The sequence below is a fragment of the Calypte anna genome, chromosome 4A, assembly GCF_003957555.1.
Source record: "Calypte anna isolate BGI_N300 chromosome 4A, bCalAnn1_v1.p, whole genome shotgun sequence".
In the NCBI taxonomy this organism is placed as follows: domain Eukaryota; kingdom Metazoa; phylum Chordata; class Aves; order Apodiformes; family Trochilidae; genus Calypte; species Calypte anna.
Window position 1 is genome coordinate 41,007,686 of NC_044248.1, and position 21,588 is coordinate 41,029,273.

At 39.1% G+C, this 21,588-nt stretch overlaps 2 protein-coding genes across 2 annotated transcripts; both read right to left on the reverse strand.

Moving 5' to 3' along the window:
• Window positions 1-229: 229 nt before the first annotated feature.
• LRIT3 (leucine rich repeat, Ig-like and transmembrane domains 3) lies at window positions 230-10,553 on the reverse strand. The gene is made up of 5 exons (XM_030450080.1): window positions 10,438-10,553; window positions 8,748-9,226; window positions 2,010-2,315; window positions 913-1,332; window positions 230-873 (listed from the first exon to the last, which is right to left on the reverse strand). The coding sequence occupies exons 1-5, from the start codon at window positions 10,551-10,553 to the stop codon at window positions 230-232; spliced, it is 1,965 nt and encodes a 654-aa protein (XP_030305940.1).
• Window positions 10,554-11,857: 1,304 nt separating this feature from the next.
• Window positions 11,858-20,768, reverse strand: RRH (retinal pigment epithelium-derived rhodopsin homolog). Its single transcript, XM_008499585.2, has 7 exons — window positions 20,558-20,768; window positions 18,193-18,383; window positions 16,557-16,656; window positions 15,709-15,862; window positions 15,181-15,349; window positions 12,907-13,085; window positions 11,858-12,096 (listed from the first exon to the last, which is right to left on the reverse strand). Exons 1-7 carry the CDS (start codon window positions 20,661-20,663, stop codon window positions 11,991-11,993), a joined length of 1,005 nt encoding a protein of 334 aa, XP_008497807.1. The 5' UTR covers window positions 20,664-20,768; the 3' UTR covers window positions 11,858-11,990.
• Window positions 20,769-21,588: the final 820 nt, after the last annotated feature.

The window sequence follows — 21,588 nt, forward strand, 5'->3', positions numbered from 1 at the left end:
TTCATGCTGTGTTTAACATCGTTCCTTCACATCCAAAGTCACACAAAAAGAAAATAAACAGGCAACATTTTTCTTCTACTCTCCCTCCTACCCACCACCCTACCCATCCAGCAGCCTGCATTACATAAAACAATATATTCTGACCACCAACCTGCTTTTAGGGGCACTATCATCATTTTGGATTACTCCTGCCAACTGCATATTCCATCTCCTCCTCCCTCCCCCATGTTCAACACAGATATTCAGACCTAGAGCCCTCACTTTTGAAGGTCATTTGTGAATCCATGCTTGCCCTAGAACAAAGAAGAAGTCTTTCTGACTCATCCGTATACCTCCTGGCCCAAAGCTGCTCTCCTGCATTCATTGCCCGAGGCTTCAGAGAGAGAGTTTCAAATTTCACATAGGTCTCTCTTGCAAGCTCAGCTTCCTTTGCAGTCCTGGGCTTCACGTGAAGTTTTAAAACTTTGTAGAGTAAGAAAATTATCAAAGGTAAAAAAACCACGCAGGCTGCACTGCTGACCAATATCAGAAGAGAGAACTCAGAGCTGCTTTCATCATTGAGGCTGTCAGTGGAGAAAATAACACACTGCTCTTTGGTAGGTGGCACTCCTTTTGGTGAGACACATGCCATATATTGAGTACCAGGATTCAAACCATCAATGGTGATTCTGGTTTTGCTAGAATCAGTGCTGAGAGGCAACATATCTTTGTCACCATACTTTGAGTATAACACGGTCACTTCAGAGCTGCTTGTGGCATTGACAACTTTCCAAGTTAAGGTCACTCTTTCATCAGTTTCACTGATCACTCTTAGGTCCTTCACAGTAACATCTTGCTCAGCCACATCTGTGGTATTCAACGAAGTTTCCCCACCTTTCTTGCTCATCTCCCCAGTCTGCTTTGCCTCCACACCCTTCTGGTTTAATTCCCCAGTCTGCTTTTTGTTTCCATTTGTCACTGCCTTTGAATTCTTCTTTCCATTGAGCACGGGTCTGGGCTGCTTCTTCTCAGGAACCCGAGTGCTCGTGGATCTTTCAGTGCTGACCAGTACTGTGGTGGTTGATGTAGTAGGAAGAGGTGTGGTTGTCCTCTCAGGCTCCTCCTTGGGTTCCTCCTGAGTGGTATTCTGCCTCTCTGCCTCTTGTTTCCTCCCATACTTCTGTGGTGACAGAGTTGTAGTAACTACACCAACCACTGTGACAGTGACAGCAGCTTCTGACATTCCTGCTAAGTTCTTGGCTTTACATCTGTATTCTCCTGCATCTTTGTATGAAATCCCTGTCAAGCTTATTATGGACCATCTGACACCCTCTCCAGGTGTTTCTTGAATTACTACAGGAAAATGCAAAGAGTGAAACGTTATAAAAGTGAGATAAAGAGAAAGTAAATACTGTTATACTACTTCTTCCCTTTCCTTACGTTATTTCTGACAAACAAGCAAACAAAAAACCCTGACAAAATTAAAACCATTAAAAAACCAAAACCCAACCAACAAAAAAATCCCAAAGCAAACTCCCCACATAAACTACAGAACTCCCTGCCACGTTATATTTTTGCAGAAAAATGCTCCGCTTTGGTCAAAATGGAACTGAGTATCTGGAAGAATTCCAATATAACTTGCAGCATCGTTGAGCAAAATTAAGACAAATAAAGAGAAATCAAGTCTCTTAAAGCTGCTAAGTGACATACAAGTTGCACTGACTTCAAGTGACTCTGAACACACCAGACATTTGTCTTAAGAGATTTCACTGCTTTGGGATATTACCTTCTTCAGACCTATGATGTAAGATAACTGCTAACTACTTGGCATTGCCAAGAAACATTTTTTTTATATTTAAGTTAATGCATAAATATCTCACAGCAGTTACCAAACAAAGCAAAAAAAATCACAACAGCTGTTGCACAGATCCCACTGGTGCAATATCTGGTCTGTTCTTACTCATTATAATGATCTCAAAGCACAAGCAACCTAAGGGGCTCTCCCATTTCCTAGAAAAGAGCAATTATACCTGTATAGTTCACTGGTATATTGTCTGACCTAGTCCAAGTAAGCTGTGGTGTTGGGTACCCCGTGGCATCACAGCGCAGCAGGACGTTGCTTCCGAGCGGGGAGGTGATTTTTGTCGCCGATGTCATCACGGATGGTTTCAGACACTGCTCTAGCTCAGCCCTCTGGAACAAGATTCCTGCCAGGCTCTCAGGTCCACTACACGAAACCAGAGGGTCAAGAAGTATGAGCGAGTTGTCCACGATTTTGGAAAATTCAATTAGCTTGGAAATGCGGCAGTCACAAAACCACGGGTTGTCCTGCAGACCTGAAGCAGGGGGGAAAAAATGTTGTCAGATAATATCTGGATATTGTCACTACAGTAGGACACATGACTGCCACCAAGTACAATCTAGGAGAGCACTGGATCTATTCTTAATTAATCTTCTCTCTTTCAATTTGTCTTTTTTTTCAGCTGATTGGCAGGGGAGATTTTGTAGAGGTGAGAAAGAAGAGGATGAATATTTATTAAGCTGAACTTTTTATTCACAGAAGTTTACAGGAACATAGTACCATACTGACACTGCCTTTGCTTAGCTTTGCCATTTTTTTGGAAAAAAGACACTTTGAAAAGATGTCTTTTTCACCTGTCTGTACCCTTCTGGAAAGATAGCTACATAGGGCTACTGCATCCTGTTGCTCCCCTCTGTGCTTATTCCTTTTTATTTCATTATCTTAGATCCTTTTCAATGTCTGCAGTGCACATGATGATTTATGGGTTTAGAGCAACATCTGTTCCCCTTGAAAAAAGGAAAAGGGGTAGGGAGACGAAGTTTTAGGTCAGTGTAATTCTTATCTCACTCTGAAATATACCAATATTCTGAGAAACTGGCTTCAATTCAGGACCTCAAATACATTCAAAAAGAGTAGCAGAAGAGTAGAAAAATAGGCAGGCCCCTGAAAAAAGCTGAGGACTCCAGTATTTTTATGATGGCTCACAGAATGCTATCTCTCCACTTCTGCTAGAGGCAGAACATTTACTTCTTGATTCCAAGGTTTTTAAATGGGAGGCTTCTGCTCATTGAACTTATTGTGGTGAAAGAGATTAGAAAGTCTAAACCCTCAGCTGGTATTGATGACTCTGCTGTATTGACCTCCACAAAGCAACAGAAGCTTCATGCAGGTTGAACACACAGCATAACACCCTGGAGATCAAATATTTTATTATTTGACTTACAATTTTGGGCATATCCTTTTCCTTTTTTTTTTTTTTTATTTTTAAGTATAATAAACAGAATATACACTCTGAAATGAAGGGTGATATGCAAGAGCCCCTCGCTACTGAATTTACTGATTACTGCAACAAAAAAGTCATTAATTTAACCACAATTAAAAGATGAAAAAACCTGAAACACCTGCTAATATTGCTCAGTAGGTATTTTTAGGAATTATCAAAACAGCTAATGAAAGAATTCTGCTTTTTTGTTCTGGAAGAAACCTGTAGGTGAAAGAATACATGAATAACTACTGCTTCCTTTTATTACCTGGCCAAGATTAGGTTATTTTTAACACAATAGTACTGATTGGTTAAAACTGTGGTAAACCCTAACTAATCCCCACTCTTTCAAACAAGACTTGACCTGAAGAGATTCCTTCACTTTGACATCACAATCCAATTTTGCCCCTTCCAGACATTAGATATTTTACATCTCTTCTGTACTTATTACCAGCTGGAACACAGAAGGAGAAATCAAGGAACTGTATCAGCAACTGCTTTTCAAATAAAAATCTCCAAAATACATTTTTTTCCTGGGAACTTCACACATACATTCCCAAGAGACACCATCCAAATGTTTTCCACGTTTCTAGGCTCAATTAAAAGAAATTAAAATTCTGCCTAATGTGCATGTGCATATAATTGTGTTCACCTTTTAAATTAGTCAAGTTTTAGTTTGTAGTTAGAATTTGAGACCCTTCAGATCATTGCATCCAACCACTAACCCAGCACTGCCAAGTCCACCACTAAACCATGTCCCTAAGCACTACATTTACATATCTTTTAAATACCTCCAGGGATGGTGACACAACCACTTCCCTGGGCAGCCTGTTCAAGTGCTTAATAACCCTTTCAGGCAAGAAATTTTTCCTAATATTTATACATAACTGTCTTTCCTATCCTTCCAGTGTCTCTAAGAAGACCAAAGCTGTAACAATAAGTATCAGAAATTGCCAAAACAAAAGGAATGCTGAAGCAAAGTTGGATGGTTCTTAGATGAGATGGTTGTTCAGTCCAGCCTGGGACACAGATTTGACCATCTCAGATCATTCTGAAAGCCACATTTCAGCTTCAGAAGACAACCATAATCCCAGGACACTGTGTACTCCTGGGTTTTAGTGCAAAGGGAGATTTATTCCAGTTAGTGACCTCATCTCCCCCATCCACCACTTTTCCCATTGAAACTGGCTAAAGAAGAAGGACTTGTATAACACATGTAACATACACAGCCACAGGAATTCCTTCCTTGCCTCTACAGCTCATTCCTTTTATTTATCTGTGTCTTGCCAATATCTGACAGCATCCACATTATTTTTAGGAGGCTTGCACTGCCATTGTAAGTCATCAAATCCTGTGAATCTCCAGAATGAAAAGATGAAAGCACTGCTGAGTTGGAAGCAAGGATGAAACACTGAATTTGATTATACTTTAGTTAGCTATTGAAGAGAACACAAATGGGAATGTAAACCTGGTTTCCAAACTACAAAGGGCATTCTGAAATTTAACAGCTTGTGTTTACAAGATGGTAAAAGTGAGAATAAACATATGAAAGAATAAAGAGAAGGTTTAGAAAAGGAAAAAATTAAGAAAATGGAAAAATAGGGGAGCTTTAATAAAAGAATGAGATAGAATCTCCCCAGGAAAAATAATTTCCTGAGAAGAGAAAATAAAAATAATGACAAGGCTCCATTGGCATGTGTATCTGAAGGAGCAACAAGCCTTTATAAACCCTGGATGTTTTTGTAGAAATATTGAGGCATCTCAGTGTGCTGAGAAAAAAACACTAATGAAGGCAAAACAAACACTGACAAATACTTATGCATTACAATATACTTCTGCACAGTATTTTAACATTAAATATGGGTTATAAATTGCTCTTAAAAACTTTTTTTATTCTAAATTTAGCACATTTTATATTTATTCTCACACTTCTATGCATGCTTGCATGTACAACAGCAAATATATGTGTCTGTGTGTCTATGCATGCACATTTTTGCAGCCTTCTCAGCAAGCAGGGTTTCCCTGGGCTGTGTCAATACAGACTTTAACATTTGAAATAGCTGCAAGTGAAATTTATTTCGTAAATCAGTAACCAGTCTCAGCCCATGACTTGTGTAAAGTACTCCTTTTGAGTGTCTGTAAAGTGGCAGCTTGTCAAATATTAAAGTTTTGGGGCTGATGGAAATATTCACCACAGCTTGGGCCAACCTACCCAAAGCTCTCTTCCACCTGAAGCTACACAATTTTTGATCCATGATTCAAAACAGGAAAACCCACTTCTTGCACAGTGTCCCAGTGTTTCCTACAGACAGCAATCACTGGGGGAAAAGCAGGAAAAGCTTTATCTATCCAGTGGCCCAGCACAACAGCTGGGAGCCTGATGGACCTGCAGCATTTTACATTTTTGGCAACTCCCCGTGCAACAGAGGCAAGATCTCAGCTAGCTGCCACTCTATTAGATCCTGGATTGCTCTCAGGGACTCACTGCTACCACCATCACTCACACCAGAAATTTCAATCTCTGTTCAGCAGCCAGTGCTGAAACTTTGCTGTGATGTGGATCAAAGTATTGGGCTACAGCTCCCTAGGTAAGCAAGACAGGGCCAGATGAACTCACACACTGGTCCCTTGATCATTTCCACTGCTTCATTGTCAACTTGCTCCACAGCTTTGTTTTGAACTGTTCCAAAGGGTGCACTCCAAAACAAAGCCAGACATAGCTCCAAGGCACAATCTACACCCCAGGGACTGCTTCCTGAAAGGCTTAAAAATGAGACCACACTAAGGATGGCTCTCTGTGTCCTGTTCTTGCCCCTGTGGAAGTGCAGCAGGCTTTGCACCTGCAGACTATCCCAGATGCCTACCAGCCCATCAGGCATACAACATACTCTTGTTTTTTATATTATTTGTATTTTATATTACAAAAGCATGATTCTATGGGTTGCAATGCAATTCTCACATTTCTCAGGTAGTTTGATCTGAAGAAAAATCACCTCCACCCACATATTTACATTTTCACTGCAGCACCCCATAGAGCCCACAGAAATCAAGGGATAAATCTTACAAAGTGTGGAACAGATAGCTTGAAAGAGAGCCCTAAACTGTGTGGAGAGAGCCAGAGCGAGCACTTGACCATAAGGCCAGGAATCATTCTCTGACCCTCTTTTGTTTAGCATAGTGTCCACACAGAGGAAAATCATAGAGCAGGAGGTAATAAAAAAAAAAAAAACAACAAAACAACCCTAACCCAGCAAAAGAAGTCCATGGATTCTGCAAGAGTCCTGAAGTAAACATGGGGAACTTCAGGGTTGTCTTACATGTAACCTTCTTGATACTCAGTCAATACATTGAAGATAAGATTAGTATTAAAAATACATACAGCTGGAGCACAGACACTCTTGAGCATCAAAGTGTGCAATTGTGGGCACCATATGTAAAAAGAAACCTTTTTTATAAAACCCACGAGAGTCCAAAGGAAACCAGTTAACTATGGTAGAAAATGAAAAGAGAAAAACCACCACTCAGTTTGTAAGAAACCAGTGAAAGAAATGGTGTGATTAGTTAAGGCTGCAAACAGGGAAGGAAAATGTGTGAAAGGTTACTTTAAGAGATGGTAATTAGTTTTTCTGTATGGCCATCTCATGTAGGACACGAGGTAATCAGCTTAGTTTGCAGTAAGGGAGATTGAGGTTAGATATTAAGAGTAACTTTCTCACTAACCTGACAGACAAGCACTGGAAGAGGTTAATAGAGAACAACACTGATTTAACCAGAATGGTTTGGTTCACCTGGAACTGCATCCCAGCAGCCTAGAGGCCTTTTCAGAACACTTCCTGATTTCTGGGATCCTTATTTCTAAGTCAGAGGAGGAGCAGAGTATCTATGGGATGCCCTTCTCCTGCCTAAGGCTCCAACCTTTCAGGTAAAGACAGGAGGGATGCCAGAGAGGAGGCAATGCCAGAGAGCACATCTGCCTCTGTCATTCCAAGAGGACATTTCTTATGGTTGGAGCATTACAGAGACATCTCAACTCCTTGGTCATCTTGCTAGCCTGACAGTTTCTATCAGCCATTCATTCCTGAAAATCAACTGCTTTGTAACAATCCATGAGCAGCAACCCAAGGACAAACCTCTGGCAGTCAGCGTGAGCGGCACAACTTGAAATGTGCAAGCTCCAGTAACACAGATAATGAAACTAACACTTGGTGGGGACTAAATAAGTTGTCAAAATAACCCCTGACATAAAGAGAGCTGCATTTTCAGATCTCCAGAGAAAGGGGATGTTTCCTTACTCATTTTAGAGCTTCCTATATAACAAGCACTGTCTGTGTTGGGATGCACTCATCAGAAGGCTATGATGTCAGTGAAGGAAAATTCAAGCTCATCATTCACAGCTTACCTAAGGTAGATTTAATCAACACAACACAGTGGAAGTGCTGCCTGGCATTTTGCATGCTCAGATCCAAATCTGTAATGACTGCACAGAGTCAGTATCCTCCCTTAGCATGTATCATTAAAAAAAAAAAAACCTCCAAAAAAACAAACAAAAAACCCAAAACAAAACAAAAAAAAAGGCAGTGTTTGAGCCCAGTGTATATTTCCCTCTGGAGATGAATGTTGAAACCCAACTGTAGTTGATAAATAAAAATGATCCAAAGGTCACATCTCAAGTCTCTAGAGAACTCAATACTGGCACGCCACCAAAAGGTTTGCCAGGACTAAAGGAGGATGCCAAAATACCTGCATCAACAAAGCCTGCAGATGATTGTCAGAAGAAAGGGGAGGAGAATGGAAGGGTTGTGGCTTGGGGTTTTCTTATGCTGTTTTGTTCTGGGTTGTTTGTTTGGTTGTTTTATTTTGGCTTTTTAAGTGGTGAGGACTATGCAAAACAATGAAAACAAATAACCTCTGGGACTCTCACATGAGATCATCAGGAGGATTAAATTTAGCAAAATCAGCTCCTACTGCACTGCCTCCTGTAGCCCTTCTGCAGCACTGTCTCAGGACAGGGTTTATATGAGCATCACCTCTAGCTACTTGCTTGGTTTGTGAGCCAGTGGGAAAAAACCAAACAAACCAAAAAAATCAGAACCAGTTGCATATGGACATGCAGTTGCAACCAGATACATGATGAGGCAAACGTCACCAGAAATACTGGTTTTTGGAAGTCCTGCATTTGTATTCATACTGAATACTCCATATGGGCTGTCTTCCTGTAGATTGGACTCTCATAGATTTTACTTCAGTTTGACAACCTGGAGATAGCAATATCTGTGGAGGTCATTATCTTCATCTTACAGTTTTCTCTCACCACCAGAAAATGAATAAATAAACAAATAATCACAGAGCAAACCAGAACACTGACCTGGATAAAACCTCAAGCCCAGGCCAGTCCTCTACCTCCTCTCACTTAAAACTTACATTTGGATACATTTTACTAAGGAATGTGTACATTTTACTAAGGAATGTGACTGTTTAACATACCCAAAATGACTCTCTGGCTAGCCACAATGTCTGTGTTCTTGGACAGAACAGCTTCTGAGAAGGGGGGCCAAATATCCATCAGGTCTGACGGCAAGGTGGTGAGCTTGTTGCTGGATATGTCCAGGTAGGTGAGGTTCCTCATGTACCTTCCAGCATCAGCAGGAATGCTGGTGACTTTATTGTTGTGTAAGTCAAGAGTCCTGAGGTTGGGCATCTCAGCCAGGGATTCCCAAGGGAAAGTGGAGAGCAGGTTACCATCCAGGCGTAGCTCATGCAGTAGTTTCAAGTTATAGAAACTGCTGATGTCAATGTTGGCTATGCAGTTGTAAGCCAGCCACAGGTATTTGAGATCTACCAGGTAGTAAAAGGCTTCAGTGGGAATCCTCCGTATGACGGTTTTCTCTATACGAAGCTTTCCTGTATCCACAGGAACATTCACAGGGATCTCGTACATGTCAGGATCATTACAGAGCACAGACCTAGCATCATGTGGAAAAAAAAAATTAAAAATAAAATTTAAAATGCAGAGAGACGTCAGTGTTTCTTTATCAGAGATCTGAATGATTCAGATATGAATGCAAATTATTTTCTGCAAGTCCTAGCAGAATAAAGAGCAATCCGCTGCACTTAAAGCTGAAAAGACAAATGTGGAGTTTTTAAAGTGAAAAAGAACACAAAACAACGACACTTTCACATAAAACCTAGGTTTGCCTTATTCTAAAGCATGTAAGCACCACCTTCTGTTCAGCATCCTACAGACAACTGAAAACCAGAAGCCATTGCATAAGCATTAACACAAGCATGTATCTAGAATGGAAACTGCTCACCATCTGTTTTACTAAAATTTAGAATATTGCATTACCAATGTCTAATTTTCTGCATGACAAAGATTCAAAGTATTTGTCTACAATTACCTTTTTTAATAGACTGAAAATAGAAAATGTTAGCATATTTCTCTGAAGGAGAGCTTAGCAGCCCTCTTCCCTCTTTCTGGTGTCTAGATAGAAAATATTTGCTTTTCAGAGGGCTAAGAACCTTCTGCTCCAGTTGATTTCACAGAGAAATGGGATTTCTCACCATTTTTAAGAAACAGTATGTTTCCATTCCTTTGGGGTACACTGTTTGGACATATTAGCTTGGAGATTCCCCACCCCTCAATAAATCTATCTTGACTTTTCTCCCTTTTCTCTATATTCTTCCTCTATTTCACTTTTTCCTTATGCAGCTTTATACTGGATACATTGAGACAGTAAGTAGTAATGACAAACAGCATGTTCCAAATCTGACAGGACAATTCCCAGGTCACCACATTTCAAATTAAAATGTTTAGTATTAAAAGTTCCATGATTCCCCCACAGATTTAAAAAAATAAACTACTGTGTTTTTTTTTAAATCAGAATCACCAGCAGACAAGTTTGTAGAACAGAAAGGCTATTACAACAGTAGGAAAATCATGGAGCAGGAAGAAATTACCTTCTGCAAAAAATGAAGATTCAGTTATGTGGCAACTACAAAGCCATAATCACCATCTGCTCCTGTTCAGGAACACTGAATACAACACTAGTATAAAACATGCCTTTAGTTTTCAGCTGTGCTAGAAGTAATTTGCTATGGACAAGAATGTTATTTCCAATTTCTTCAGCCCTTTTTCATATAAACTGCCTCATATAATAAATAATAAAATATATACCTTGTTCCAGTGCCATCACTTCTGCCATGGTAAACGCAAGTGCATTGTGAAGGACAGAAACCACACACTGCTTCAAAAAAGCTCATTAGGAGGTAGAAATACACACACAGATACATGGCTTCCTCCCAGCAGAACTGATATGACAAAATGTGAAAACTTTACTCCTAGGCACTCATGTGCAGTGTGCTAGAAATGTGAATGTAGACATTCATTTAGTAACAGCAGATTACAGCAGATTAGCCGAGATCTGTAGCTGCTTAACCTTCAAATGTATCCTGAAAGGATCAGTCAAACCAGCTCATTCTTTCTTCTGTCAGAAGAACACACTCTGCTTCAAATCATACCCAGCATGTTTCAAGGCTGTTTTAGTATGTAGCTTGTAGGGTTAGTAAGGAATGAAATATCTCTCTGCTCCTGCTAAGAGGCAATGCATTAATTACTGGCCATAAAGCGTTCCAGGGTTCCTGAAGGAAATCTAGTACAGCATGAGGACATTGCATGGGGTTTTCTTTAGTATTAAAGGTTATAAATTCATAGGAAGCCTAGATTCCAGAGCTTTTAAAATATCATGAACAACAACAACAAAAAAGTTTTACCAAAAAAATCCACCAAAACCTGTATATTTTAAAGAAGTTACAAACTCCAGCCAAACTCCAGATGTGTGCATACATAGTAATAGAAGATATTTATTCTCAAAACCTGAGAATCATCAAGAGTGTGTATACTACTATTCACAAATAAATCTATATACAGCCATCTTTCCCGTCCTGAATAAATCCAGTGCTCACATTGCTAAAATTATTCTTTTTTTAAATTACACAACAGAACTATATAACCATGAGATGGCCTTAGAAGGATGAGAAGTGACCACAAATATTCACTCCATTCTCTGTGCCTCTCGAGTGCCAAACCTGGGGGTGCATTTTGTCTCATTTAGAGGATTGGCTGTGCAGTAACAAGCACTAGAAATGTACTACTACTAAACCAAAAGCTGTGTTTCCTACAAATTCATTTGGTCACATGAGCCAAAGCTTAAAAATACATTAAATGCTTCTAAATTCCTTTAAAATCCTAAAAGCTGATAATAGGTTTTATAGGATTCATCTAGATATTTTAACACACTGACAGAAGCAGAACTTTGCAAAGCATATCAACATGGACATTTGGTATAGAAATATATTCACACGGAGAGAATCCATACTATTTCAAGTCTGGAGAAATTTCAAGGGAAGCTGAGGGAAAGTATTTCACCAATCTGTTACTGAGCACTTCCAGCTTCAGTTTTCTCCTCCCTCTGTGTCACCCTGTAAAAGTCACAGTGATGACTTCACTACCCTCTTTTGTTTGGGGCAGATGTATTAGGCCAATAAAACTCACTCTCAAAAACTAAAGTCTGAGTGTTTTTTGTCTTCTTAACCTTATCTAAAAAGATTACTGCGATTAAGAGAAAACAGCTGGCTGGCAGGGAGAGGTTATTATTCCAAAAGATGAATTAGCTTTAACCCAGATTTCACTCCTTTCCATGTGGCTTATGCAGGCAAATGACATGAGTTCTATGATGTCAGTGCACTCTGAGATACACTCATGGGCAAGGCACTGTTTATAGTTATCTCTTGTCTTGTCTGACATCGCACCATTGCCAGGATTGCCCTCCGAAACCTGCAAAGGACAAGAAGGGGAAGGCAGAAAGATCATTAGCTGGAAAAACAAATAAAGAGAAAAACTGGGTAAGCTCAGCTGAAGTATGACAACACATTCAAAATGGTGTATTTGGAATTCAAAAGGACCTGAGTCAAATTCACTTTCATAACTCAGGTAAGTTCACTATTTCTCCTACAACAGGATACACAAGAGATTTTGCTTATGCCAGCAGAGGGTATAGCCATGACAAAGATGAACTCACAGAAGAGGGGAAAAATGAGATGGTTTTTCATTGACTCAGCAGGATCAGGTAAATCCACCTAGAGAGAGATAACAAGCTCCTCTTCTAGGTTTGTGGCAGAGAAAGAAAGGATGTCTCCTTGCAAAACCCAGTTCTCAAGTCAGAGGCTTGCTCGAAACAGAATATTTATTTGCTTCACCAAAAAATGCCAATCCATCCTAACCAGTCAGAATATGATACATCCCAAACCAGGCAAGGAAATGCTTGGCCACAGTCATTAACACCAATCTACTGCTGATGCAACCCAAATTCCCTAATGAGTCCCTTTGAGAAACCACAAAAGGACTTTCAATAGTCTTAAAAAAGCTTTGTTAATGTGCTCTCAAAAATCGTTCAGCAATTCAATGATGATCAAAGCAATTTCTTTTAGACTTTCCTGTCCAAAGGGTCATCTTTGGTATATCAGCAGTGGCTTACCCTTTGATCTCTTTGTTAAAAAGTTTGGCATGTTCTACAGATGATCCTTTTATAGGTAGATGATGTGCTAAAATCATTAACTTGACTGGTACTAAATTGGGAACACTTACTTTTTGTTTGCAACAACATAAATGCAGGGATTATAGAACGTGGAAGATTTGGCAAACAGAGGAGCTATGATGGCCATTGCAGGAGAAATCTTCTTTGGGTCTCCAAAGGAAGACCATAAACACACAATAGAATATGGAGACCATGCCACCAAGAACATTACAATCATCACAACAGACATCTGTAAAACAAAAGGGACAGACACATAACTGGTATTACCTGAAGATGAAGACCTCACAGTCTAGCCTCAAAAGCACAACCTGTGTGAAAACAGAGCTATCCTGAATCACATAACCACATGTAAACAAGCCCCAGCTAACATAATTTGATAGGTTGTAATGAAATCTCACTTGGTGGATTTACTAGCCAAATTTTGCCCTGCTGTTACTTCATCAGGTACAGTCTTCCTTCACAGACAGCACTACTGATTATGTTAAATCTGTCCATCAGAAATTTAAGTGGCTAGAAAGGCCTTCATACATGAATTATGACCATTGTAACAGGTCACTCTAGGATGCTATTAGAAACAGTAAATATGAACAAAGATAAAAATCCAAGCCAAACGTTGTTAATAAAAAAATTGCATCAGGCTTAGAGATGGTACAGTTAAATAAAAGAAAGTAAATGTTCTAGGACACAAAGACTCAATCCACATACTTCAGGAACACAGAAGTGTCTGCTGGGTTTTATGAACCATGATAGCTGTGTTGAAGCACCATACTGAGGAGATACATGAGCTGCCATGTCTTCTCTGCCTGCCTGTCAGAGAGAACATTCTGGGCAGGTTGGGTCTCACCCCCCAGAAAACGTCGTGCCACAGCTAGAACTGAACAGGAACTCACTGGGGGTAGTTGGAGGGTAGGAGAGGTATAAACTGGGACAGAGTTTTCTGGGTTTTGTCAGGTAAATGAATTAGTAATGGAAAGTGGAGTGGAAATCTCAAATTAGTCAAGAGGACAAATCGGTAGAAAAGCAAAGAAAACTGCAGGGCTCTTTGCACAAAGAGGATTCCCTGGTGTTGTTCACCCAAGCACTTATTCAGTCTTTCATGAGGAAGAACTCATTTTACAATGAGAACCAAGAAGTACATGGCTGCTTTGTATGAGCTGTTCTAGAGCATAACCAATAAATAAGCAGTGACTCTCTCTATAGATTTCTATTTAAATACAAGTGCAGTACCTATTGATAATCCTGTAAAGAAAGAACTCTTTTATTTAGAAGTTTGTTTGGTGCATAAAAAGCTTGGAAGATGATAATTTGTGAAAAGGCAAGCACTCCAATTCTAAATAAGGACCTAAAGCTTTGGCTTAACTCTAAAGCTTCAATCTTTTCTTTTATTTTCCCTCCTTTTTCTTAAAAATATAATTCAGTGTCTTCAACTGCAAAACAGGAAAAATGCATTTCCTTTGCAAATAGGAGCCTAAATTTATAACTGTTTTGTAAATTTGTAAATTTCAAGCATTCTGAAAGTTTTTCAGAAGAGCAAAATGCTGAAATCACTGTTCTGAGGTTAAAATACCATTTTTCAGTATTTAGCAATGTGAAAGTTTTCCAAGGAATGTGAAGTTTGCATTGTAAGTAATTCAAACCCACAGGTACATGGCACCCTTCTACCCACTTCTCTCATACTTTTTTATTATGCCCAACCATAAATTGTATCTTTACACAAAATCAAAGGAGCTAACAAACTTCAAACTTCCTCAAGGACTTTTATACATTCAAAGAATGTCAACCTTCCAGGCAGGGTAAATCATTTTATGCCACAACTCACATTTCCTACTGCTTACATAAGAAAGAGATAAGCTCAAGAAACTGAAAAGGGATTGGAATCTCACATCTCAGGAGCTTGGAACTGCACTTTAATTTTTAGGCCATAAATACAAAACAGAGTTGATGAATTCACTTCAGATGCACTTGGGAACCTAGCAGAAAATCTAAAAGTTCTGCAGACACAGTGAGTGAAAGGCCTCCCAGCACAGCTTTAAGATACATTTCTATGGAATGATAAAGGGAAGAAGTGAGGAAAATTAATGTTGTTAATGTTAATTGTTAATGTTAAGCTTTTCATCTGGAAAGAGTATTGAGTCAAAACTAAAGACTCTGGTGTTATATCAGTCAAGCCAAGCATTGCTACCAAGACTAAACTTAAACATCTAGAAAGAAAGGAAAAGGGGAATGTGGGAAACAGAAATGCTTAGAAGACTACACTGTTCCCTTGCCCCCAAGATTTTAACACAGAACATGGTTAAAACAAAATATGCCCCCATTAACCCTACCTTTGTCACATCTACTTGGTCAGACCAATCTATGTTGATGCTCTCCAGGCAGTTACTGCTGGCATATTGTTTCATTGTCCGGGAAACATTGTAATAACAGTAAAACATGACTGCTAAGGGTACAACAAAATTAACAGCAATTACACTCATTGTGTAGGAAACAAAGGACCTGATAAAACAGAAAAACAAAACACAGAGACTTACAAATAGCCACCCAGAAAAAGTTACTGAAGAACTTGGTATTTTGATTTGGTTCTGTGATTTTAAAAGCAGCTGTTAAAGAATTAGGAAAATTTCCTTTAGCTTTAGTTTTTTTATTAGCATTTATAAATCCTGCTGTTTCAAGCACGGCTCAATTCCTATTTTTTCTAGACTTGCTTTACATCATTTCCACTGAATTAAAATTATTCTTATGAACTGTCTTCATACTTCAGTAAGAAATAGTTATGTTTATATAGTGGTGAATTAAATAACCTTAGCCTTCACAAAGACAGCAAATTTATAAGAAAGGGTGAAAGGGAACCTTACACATCATTCTTCCTCCAATTTACTGTGCAGGTGGCTCCAGTGGGATCCGGAGCATAGCTAGCCCAGCCTACAGTAGGCATGGAAGCCCAGAAGACTGCATTTATCCAAGCAGCAAGGATCAGAGTGGCATAGTTACGGGCAGTCATTCTTCTTCCTGGAGCCAAGCACACACAGGCACAAATCATTCTCATCTCTTGCCTCTTCATGGTGTTCAACTTAAATATCAAGTGGCTTCCAGCAAGCAGGTCCAGGTTAATAATGGTCCTTTCAAAGGCCATAAACATGGTAGCATGCCTGCTGCATGCTGCTGGATGGTATCTCCAGCGTTCCACACTTAAATGCTATTTAAATATCCATTAAACACCCATTCCAAAATATAGGCAATGCCTGATCCTAACCCTATGCCAAAAAAGCTTCTGGTGCAACAGTGCATTCAAGTACAGATTTGCATGATGGCAGGGGAGGAAGTGACTGCTACAGTACAGCTGTTCCTGAGGAGAGAAAAACATCCAGGACAGCATTAACACAGCACTTGACAGAGGTGTCAGCCTCCCACAGCTAGAGGCTTTTCATGTGCTTCTGTATATGGGTAAGGTGCTGGAAATAGCCATGAAAATACAACTTAGAAACAGAACAACAGCCTAATTGTGATATTTTCACTGTCACAAGCAGTACCATTCATGCCAACCAGGTAACTTAACAAAGTATTATAATATTAGGTCCTATATTCAAATTATGGCCAGGACTGTACTTATGGATTCATGAGAAAACAATACACATAAGACTCATATTTCATAGAAGCCCAACAAAACAAAAAAACCAAACATTTTTAACTCCAACTACAGTACCTATATCAGGCCTGCAGATTGTCAGGTAGCGATCTACTGCAACAACTGTGAGCAAACCAATACTTGCCATTCCAAAAAAGATATTTAAGGCAGCATAAATCTGGAATTAAAACAAACAAACAAAAGAAACCCTTTCTGAGAAATCTTTCAAAGGTGAAAGCACAAATTCACCTTCAAAGGCATTAGGATACATTGCATTCAGTAAGTGTTCTTTTCCATAAGCCAGGTACAGAAGGAACTAATTCAATGCAGGGAATTTGGACTTGGTCACTTTAAAATAAAAAATTTAAAAAGCAACCTGCTTGTATGTACATTGGAAGCCCTAGAGGTAGTAAAGCAAACTGAACACAAACTGAAAAGCAAACACCATGCTTCAGTTAGTAAATTTTGAGATAGTTTGGAGGCTGGGGGGGTTCGATTCATGTTTTCAACATATTTTAAAGAAACCTGAAGAGCATTTGATTCATCACAGAAGTTAGGACTTTAGCAAAAGTGAGGCCCTGAATTGTCACTCTTTCCTCTGCTGTATAATTACATTTATTTCACAGAGCCAGCATACTGATTTTCCCCAGTTTTGGGCCACATTTTTGTATGTGTCCTACACTGCAATCCCAAGATTCTCCAAATGTATCTGTCCAGCCTTTCCATGGCTGGATATCCAGTCATCATCATCTGACCAGGAAGGGTTAATGGGGTGGGGTCTGTTCCACTGGCACCTCAGCCATCTCAGTTCACAGGAGTCATTTGGTTTGGGTTGATGTAAGATATGCTTGAAGTGATCTTGACTCCCATAGCACTGCTAGTGAGATTTCACATCAACTTCAACCCATTACAAGATCCAAAGATGTTAAAAGTGAGGCTTCCTGTCAAACAGTGACTGAAATTTGAGCTTGAAATAACCGTGTACTTAGGCAGGTGCTTTCAGATGATTGTTATAAATATCCATTATACAAAGGTTCAAAATACATCAGAGTAGCTTGCATTTCCCTTGAGTACATTTTCAGCATGTGTCTTCACATCACTACTCATTTTCCTAGGCTCTTAAGCCTAAGAATCTTTTTAAAAAGTAGATTTAAATCACAGTAGACAGCAAACAAAGGGCATCATCTCTCTGCTATGGAAGTGCAACTTTCTAGTCAGTCTGTTGTTAAAAACAGACAGCTATTAAAATCAGGCTAAATTTTTAATGGAAAGCAGTAGCCTTGCAGGCCTTCATTCTGCATATCCTAACAGACCCATCCATAAGAAGATGTATTTGCCAAGCAGCACTCATTAGGTCCAGTGAATCTCATCACCAAAACAGTAACCACACCCAGTCTTTTAACTGTAAAATGTCAGCAAATGTGCACTATAACCACCTTTATTTATTAAATCCTTCTTAAAGTTGTTTTAAAATATCTCTAGTCAATAACTGAAGGCTACACTATAATGTTTTCAGATGATAGGTTTGAAATTAAATTCATATAAAACCCTACGTCCAGGAGTGGTTGATATTGCAGAACATCAGCTCCAGGTCTATATTCAAATTTTACATCTCCATCTTGTCTCTTAAAAGTACTGTCAGGTAGAGCTACTACTTATTATTTACTTTGCTTTTAAGTGCTCAAAAAATTTCTCTCTGACTGAATTACAATACCTGGCATCCAGTATATCCAAATTTCCAGCTTCCATGGAGGTCTGAGGCAGCAGACATGGGGTAACCAATGCCACTGACACCAATGTCAGTAAAAGCCAAGTTGATAATAATCGCGTTGGTTGCTGTCCGAAGCTCTTTGTACTTAACAAAGATGCCTAACACAACAAAATTACTGAAAAGGCTTATCACTCCTGTAAAAATACACAAAAAAGGGAAACTTGACAAAGAGACAGACCAGCCAGTAACACCCATGCAGAAGAAAATGCAGCCAAGTTGTACAGGGGGGAAGTTTAAATTGGATGTAAACTCATGTGATTCAGAAATAGCACAGGGATGCCACCACTTGGTCTGTGAAATATCTGAGGGTTCTTTCTCCCATATTTCTTTAAACAAACTGTAGTTTGGTGAAGATGAAGATGAAGATAAAAACTCCATGAGCTGATCAAGGGAAGAACAATTTCTTATTTTACCTCTACTCAAGGAAACAATGAAAACTAGAGGCTGATCCAGGGCAAACACAAGCCCTAACAGAGTTACAGAAGACACAGGGTTAGTAGCATCAAAACAGTGAAGGTTAGGTCTGTGCATAACATAGAATTTACTTTTCCATTTAGCATTTTAAAATTATACCACAGCATTCCCCCATTATAAGCTGAAGGCATGAGGCAGTATTGCTTCCTGCTGCCTAAGAACTCCTGTTGTCACACTAAAATTAATACACTGACCACAGTGACCACAGCAGAGTGCAGTAAGTTCCAACTACTTCCTTCTCAGAAAACAATTATTTGCAAAAGAGAGAAGCATTAAAACCTTTTAAGAAGCAGCATAATGAACACAGTACCTGTACTTCATTCTTATTCTTAATGATATTTACTGATTAACACAGCCTAAATTATCCAGATGTGAGATTTGCTGTGGTAAGGCATTTGCAAAGCAATCAATCATACTTTCAAAGGTATTGTAGACCTTGTCAAAATCATCCCTCATTAAGAAAGCAAAGTCCAAGCTGCAGGTGAAAGATTTACTAGACTCCTGCAATTATAACAAGAAAAAAAGTAATCCAACTTCATTTCCATGCAAGGCTAAGAAAAAAGAGTTGGATTGATTCTGACTAATCCCATTGATCACCTCTGATAGCTTTGATCCCTAATAGCAGGTGGTTAAAGTCTGAAAAGACCACCTTGTTACAGACAATGAAATAAATTTGAATTAAATGTAACAATTGTCATACATATTTACAGCACCTAATATAACCAGTTACCTGAAAATAGTGTGATAGCACTGCAGGGTGTATCTAACCTTCCAATACTTACCCATCATCCATCTCTATAGCTTCTTAACAAGTCTACCAATATCTGTGTAGTTGTTCTACCAATTTCCCTAAACACCTGAACTAAATTTTTGACTTTGCATTCAAAAATACCCTCTTTACCAGAACAGCAATTTGGTACTCACCACTTCAAACAGATACACAATAAAATGTGACCATCAGCAATACTATTCTGCATAACCCTAAAGTACACAAGTATTTGAAAGCCAGTTATAACATAAGAAATGTATGATACCATCTATGAATAAAGTATTTATAAGCTGACTTAATTTTCCTTAGTAAAAGCTTGTTTTTAAACACAGATGTTTTCAGGTTTTGGTCAGGTTGATGTTTAATTACTACAGTACTCAATGCTTCAGAAAACTGTAGCAGTTGTGGTTACAACAATGAGAAAGTTTTCAAGTCTTCAAAAAAATTACTAATTACATAATCATTCAGGTTTAGCCAAAAGCCATTGCAGTCACATTGCAGACACTAATGTCAAGCTTTCCAGCATGCTGTTTCTAACATGTGTCATCAGTGAAAAATACAGCTGCAACTGGAGTCTTCTCTGATTAATGACCAGCTCCCTCCCTCCAAGTTACATTCCAACCCTTCCCCTTACATCCCCCTAACAGACACCCTCTCACATGCTCAGACTACACATATAATTACTATGAACATGTGGCCCAGGAGAAATCTCAAGATAGCTTCGAGCACATCACAGAAAAATGCAAGATGTGACAGCTATGCCCTATCTTTATCTCTTTTGCAAGCTGGCAGAAATTAATTCTCGCTCTCTTCTATAATTACAAAATATATTTTTCAAGACACAATGCTGTCTTCAAATATAGAGCAGAAAACTTAAGATGTTTCTGCACACTTCAGATGTTTCTGTACATTTCAGTCAGGCTCACTTGTCAGTAAAGAATGGAGAAAAGCCCTCACATACATTTCTGTAATACAAAATAAACCACCATCACTGTTACTAGAAAAAATGAGCATTCATATCCACGGTTCTATTTTCAAAAGTTATGCAACAATCGGTGCCCATACCTGCTGATATTAAGTAAGCTGCAACTATGTTGTGCTCAGTCTGTGTAAATGCTGAATGAGCTTCATTGTCACTTTCTGAGGAGTTGGAAGAATCATTCCAATGCATTTTGGACAACAGAGGCTGTCGTCTGTCCTCCGAAATAATTCCTCAAGACGATGAAACACTACAAAACCCTGTCAGGCAAATTCTTTCATTATTCATCTGACTAACTGGACAATTAAAAAAAAAAAAGGGAGGTAGGGGGAGTTCCCCCCACCACTGACAGCCTCCAAGCATGATTTAATTGGACTAAAGTGCAAAGAAGTTTACACTCCAAATCTATGCAAGAGATTGTTAATTAAAACAAAGAGCATCACAGAACTGAGTACATTCCCAACAGTATGCTCAGACTTCATTCTTATTACTAAAGAGATTAACTGTCACATGCCCCTAGACTTTTTCCTTCAAACCTATTGTGCAATGCTTTGGAAACCTCAACATAAGTTGGCTCAGGTCAGTTGGTCATCAGCCTGCCTTGGAATTAATTCCCATCATCACAGTGAACACAGGGAACCACAGCACAACACAAAGACACAAACGTTGATTTCTCTAAAAAAGTAGGATGCACTCACTCTGACATCCATCCCTTCAAAAAAGACACAAACCCACAGTCCAGGATTTTCTAAAGTGAAGCATGGCTATCCTGCTAAAACAGCCTGGTCTGGTTTGTGGAATAGGTCTTTCAAATCTGAACGCCCTCCCAAACAAGCACACAAGCTTACTTTTGGCAAATTTGCCAAAGCATGTTATCTGGCAGAAAAATATTAGGCATTTCCCAAAGCCTTGAGCAGCAGAAGCTCATGTTCTCTTCTCTTCAGTGATGAGTAAAGACCTGTTGTGAAATCCTGCATAAATATTATCTTGCAAAGATGTTTCCCACCAGTTCCCCTTCGCAGAGTTTTTTACCTCTAGTTTTTCACTCATACTGGGTGGGTGTAAAAGCAACAAGAATGAGCAACCATGATTCTTCAGTTGTATGTGGTTCACAGGC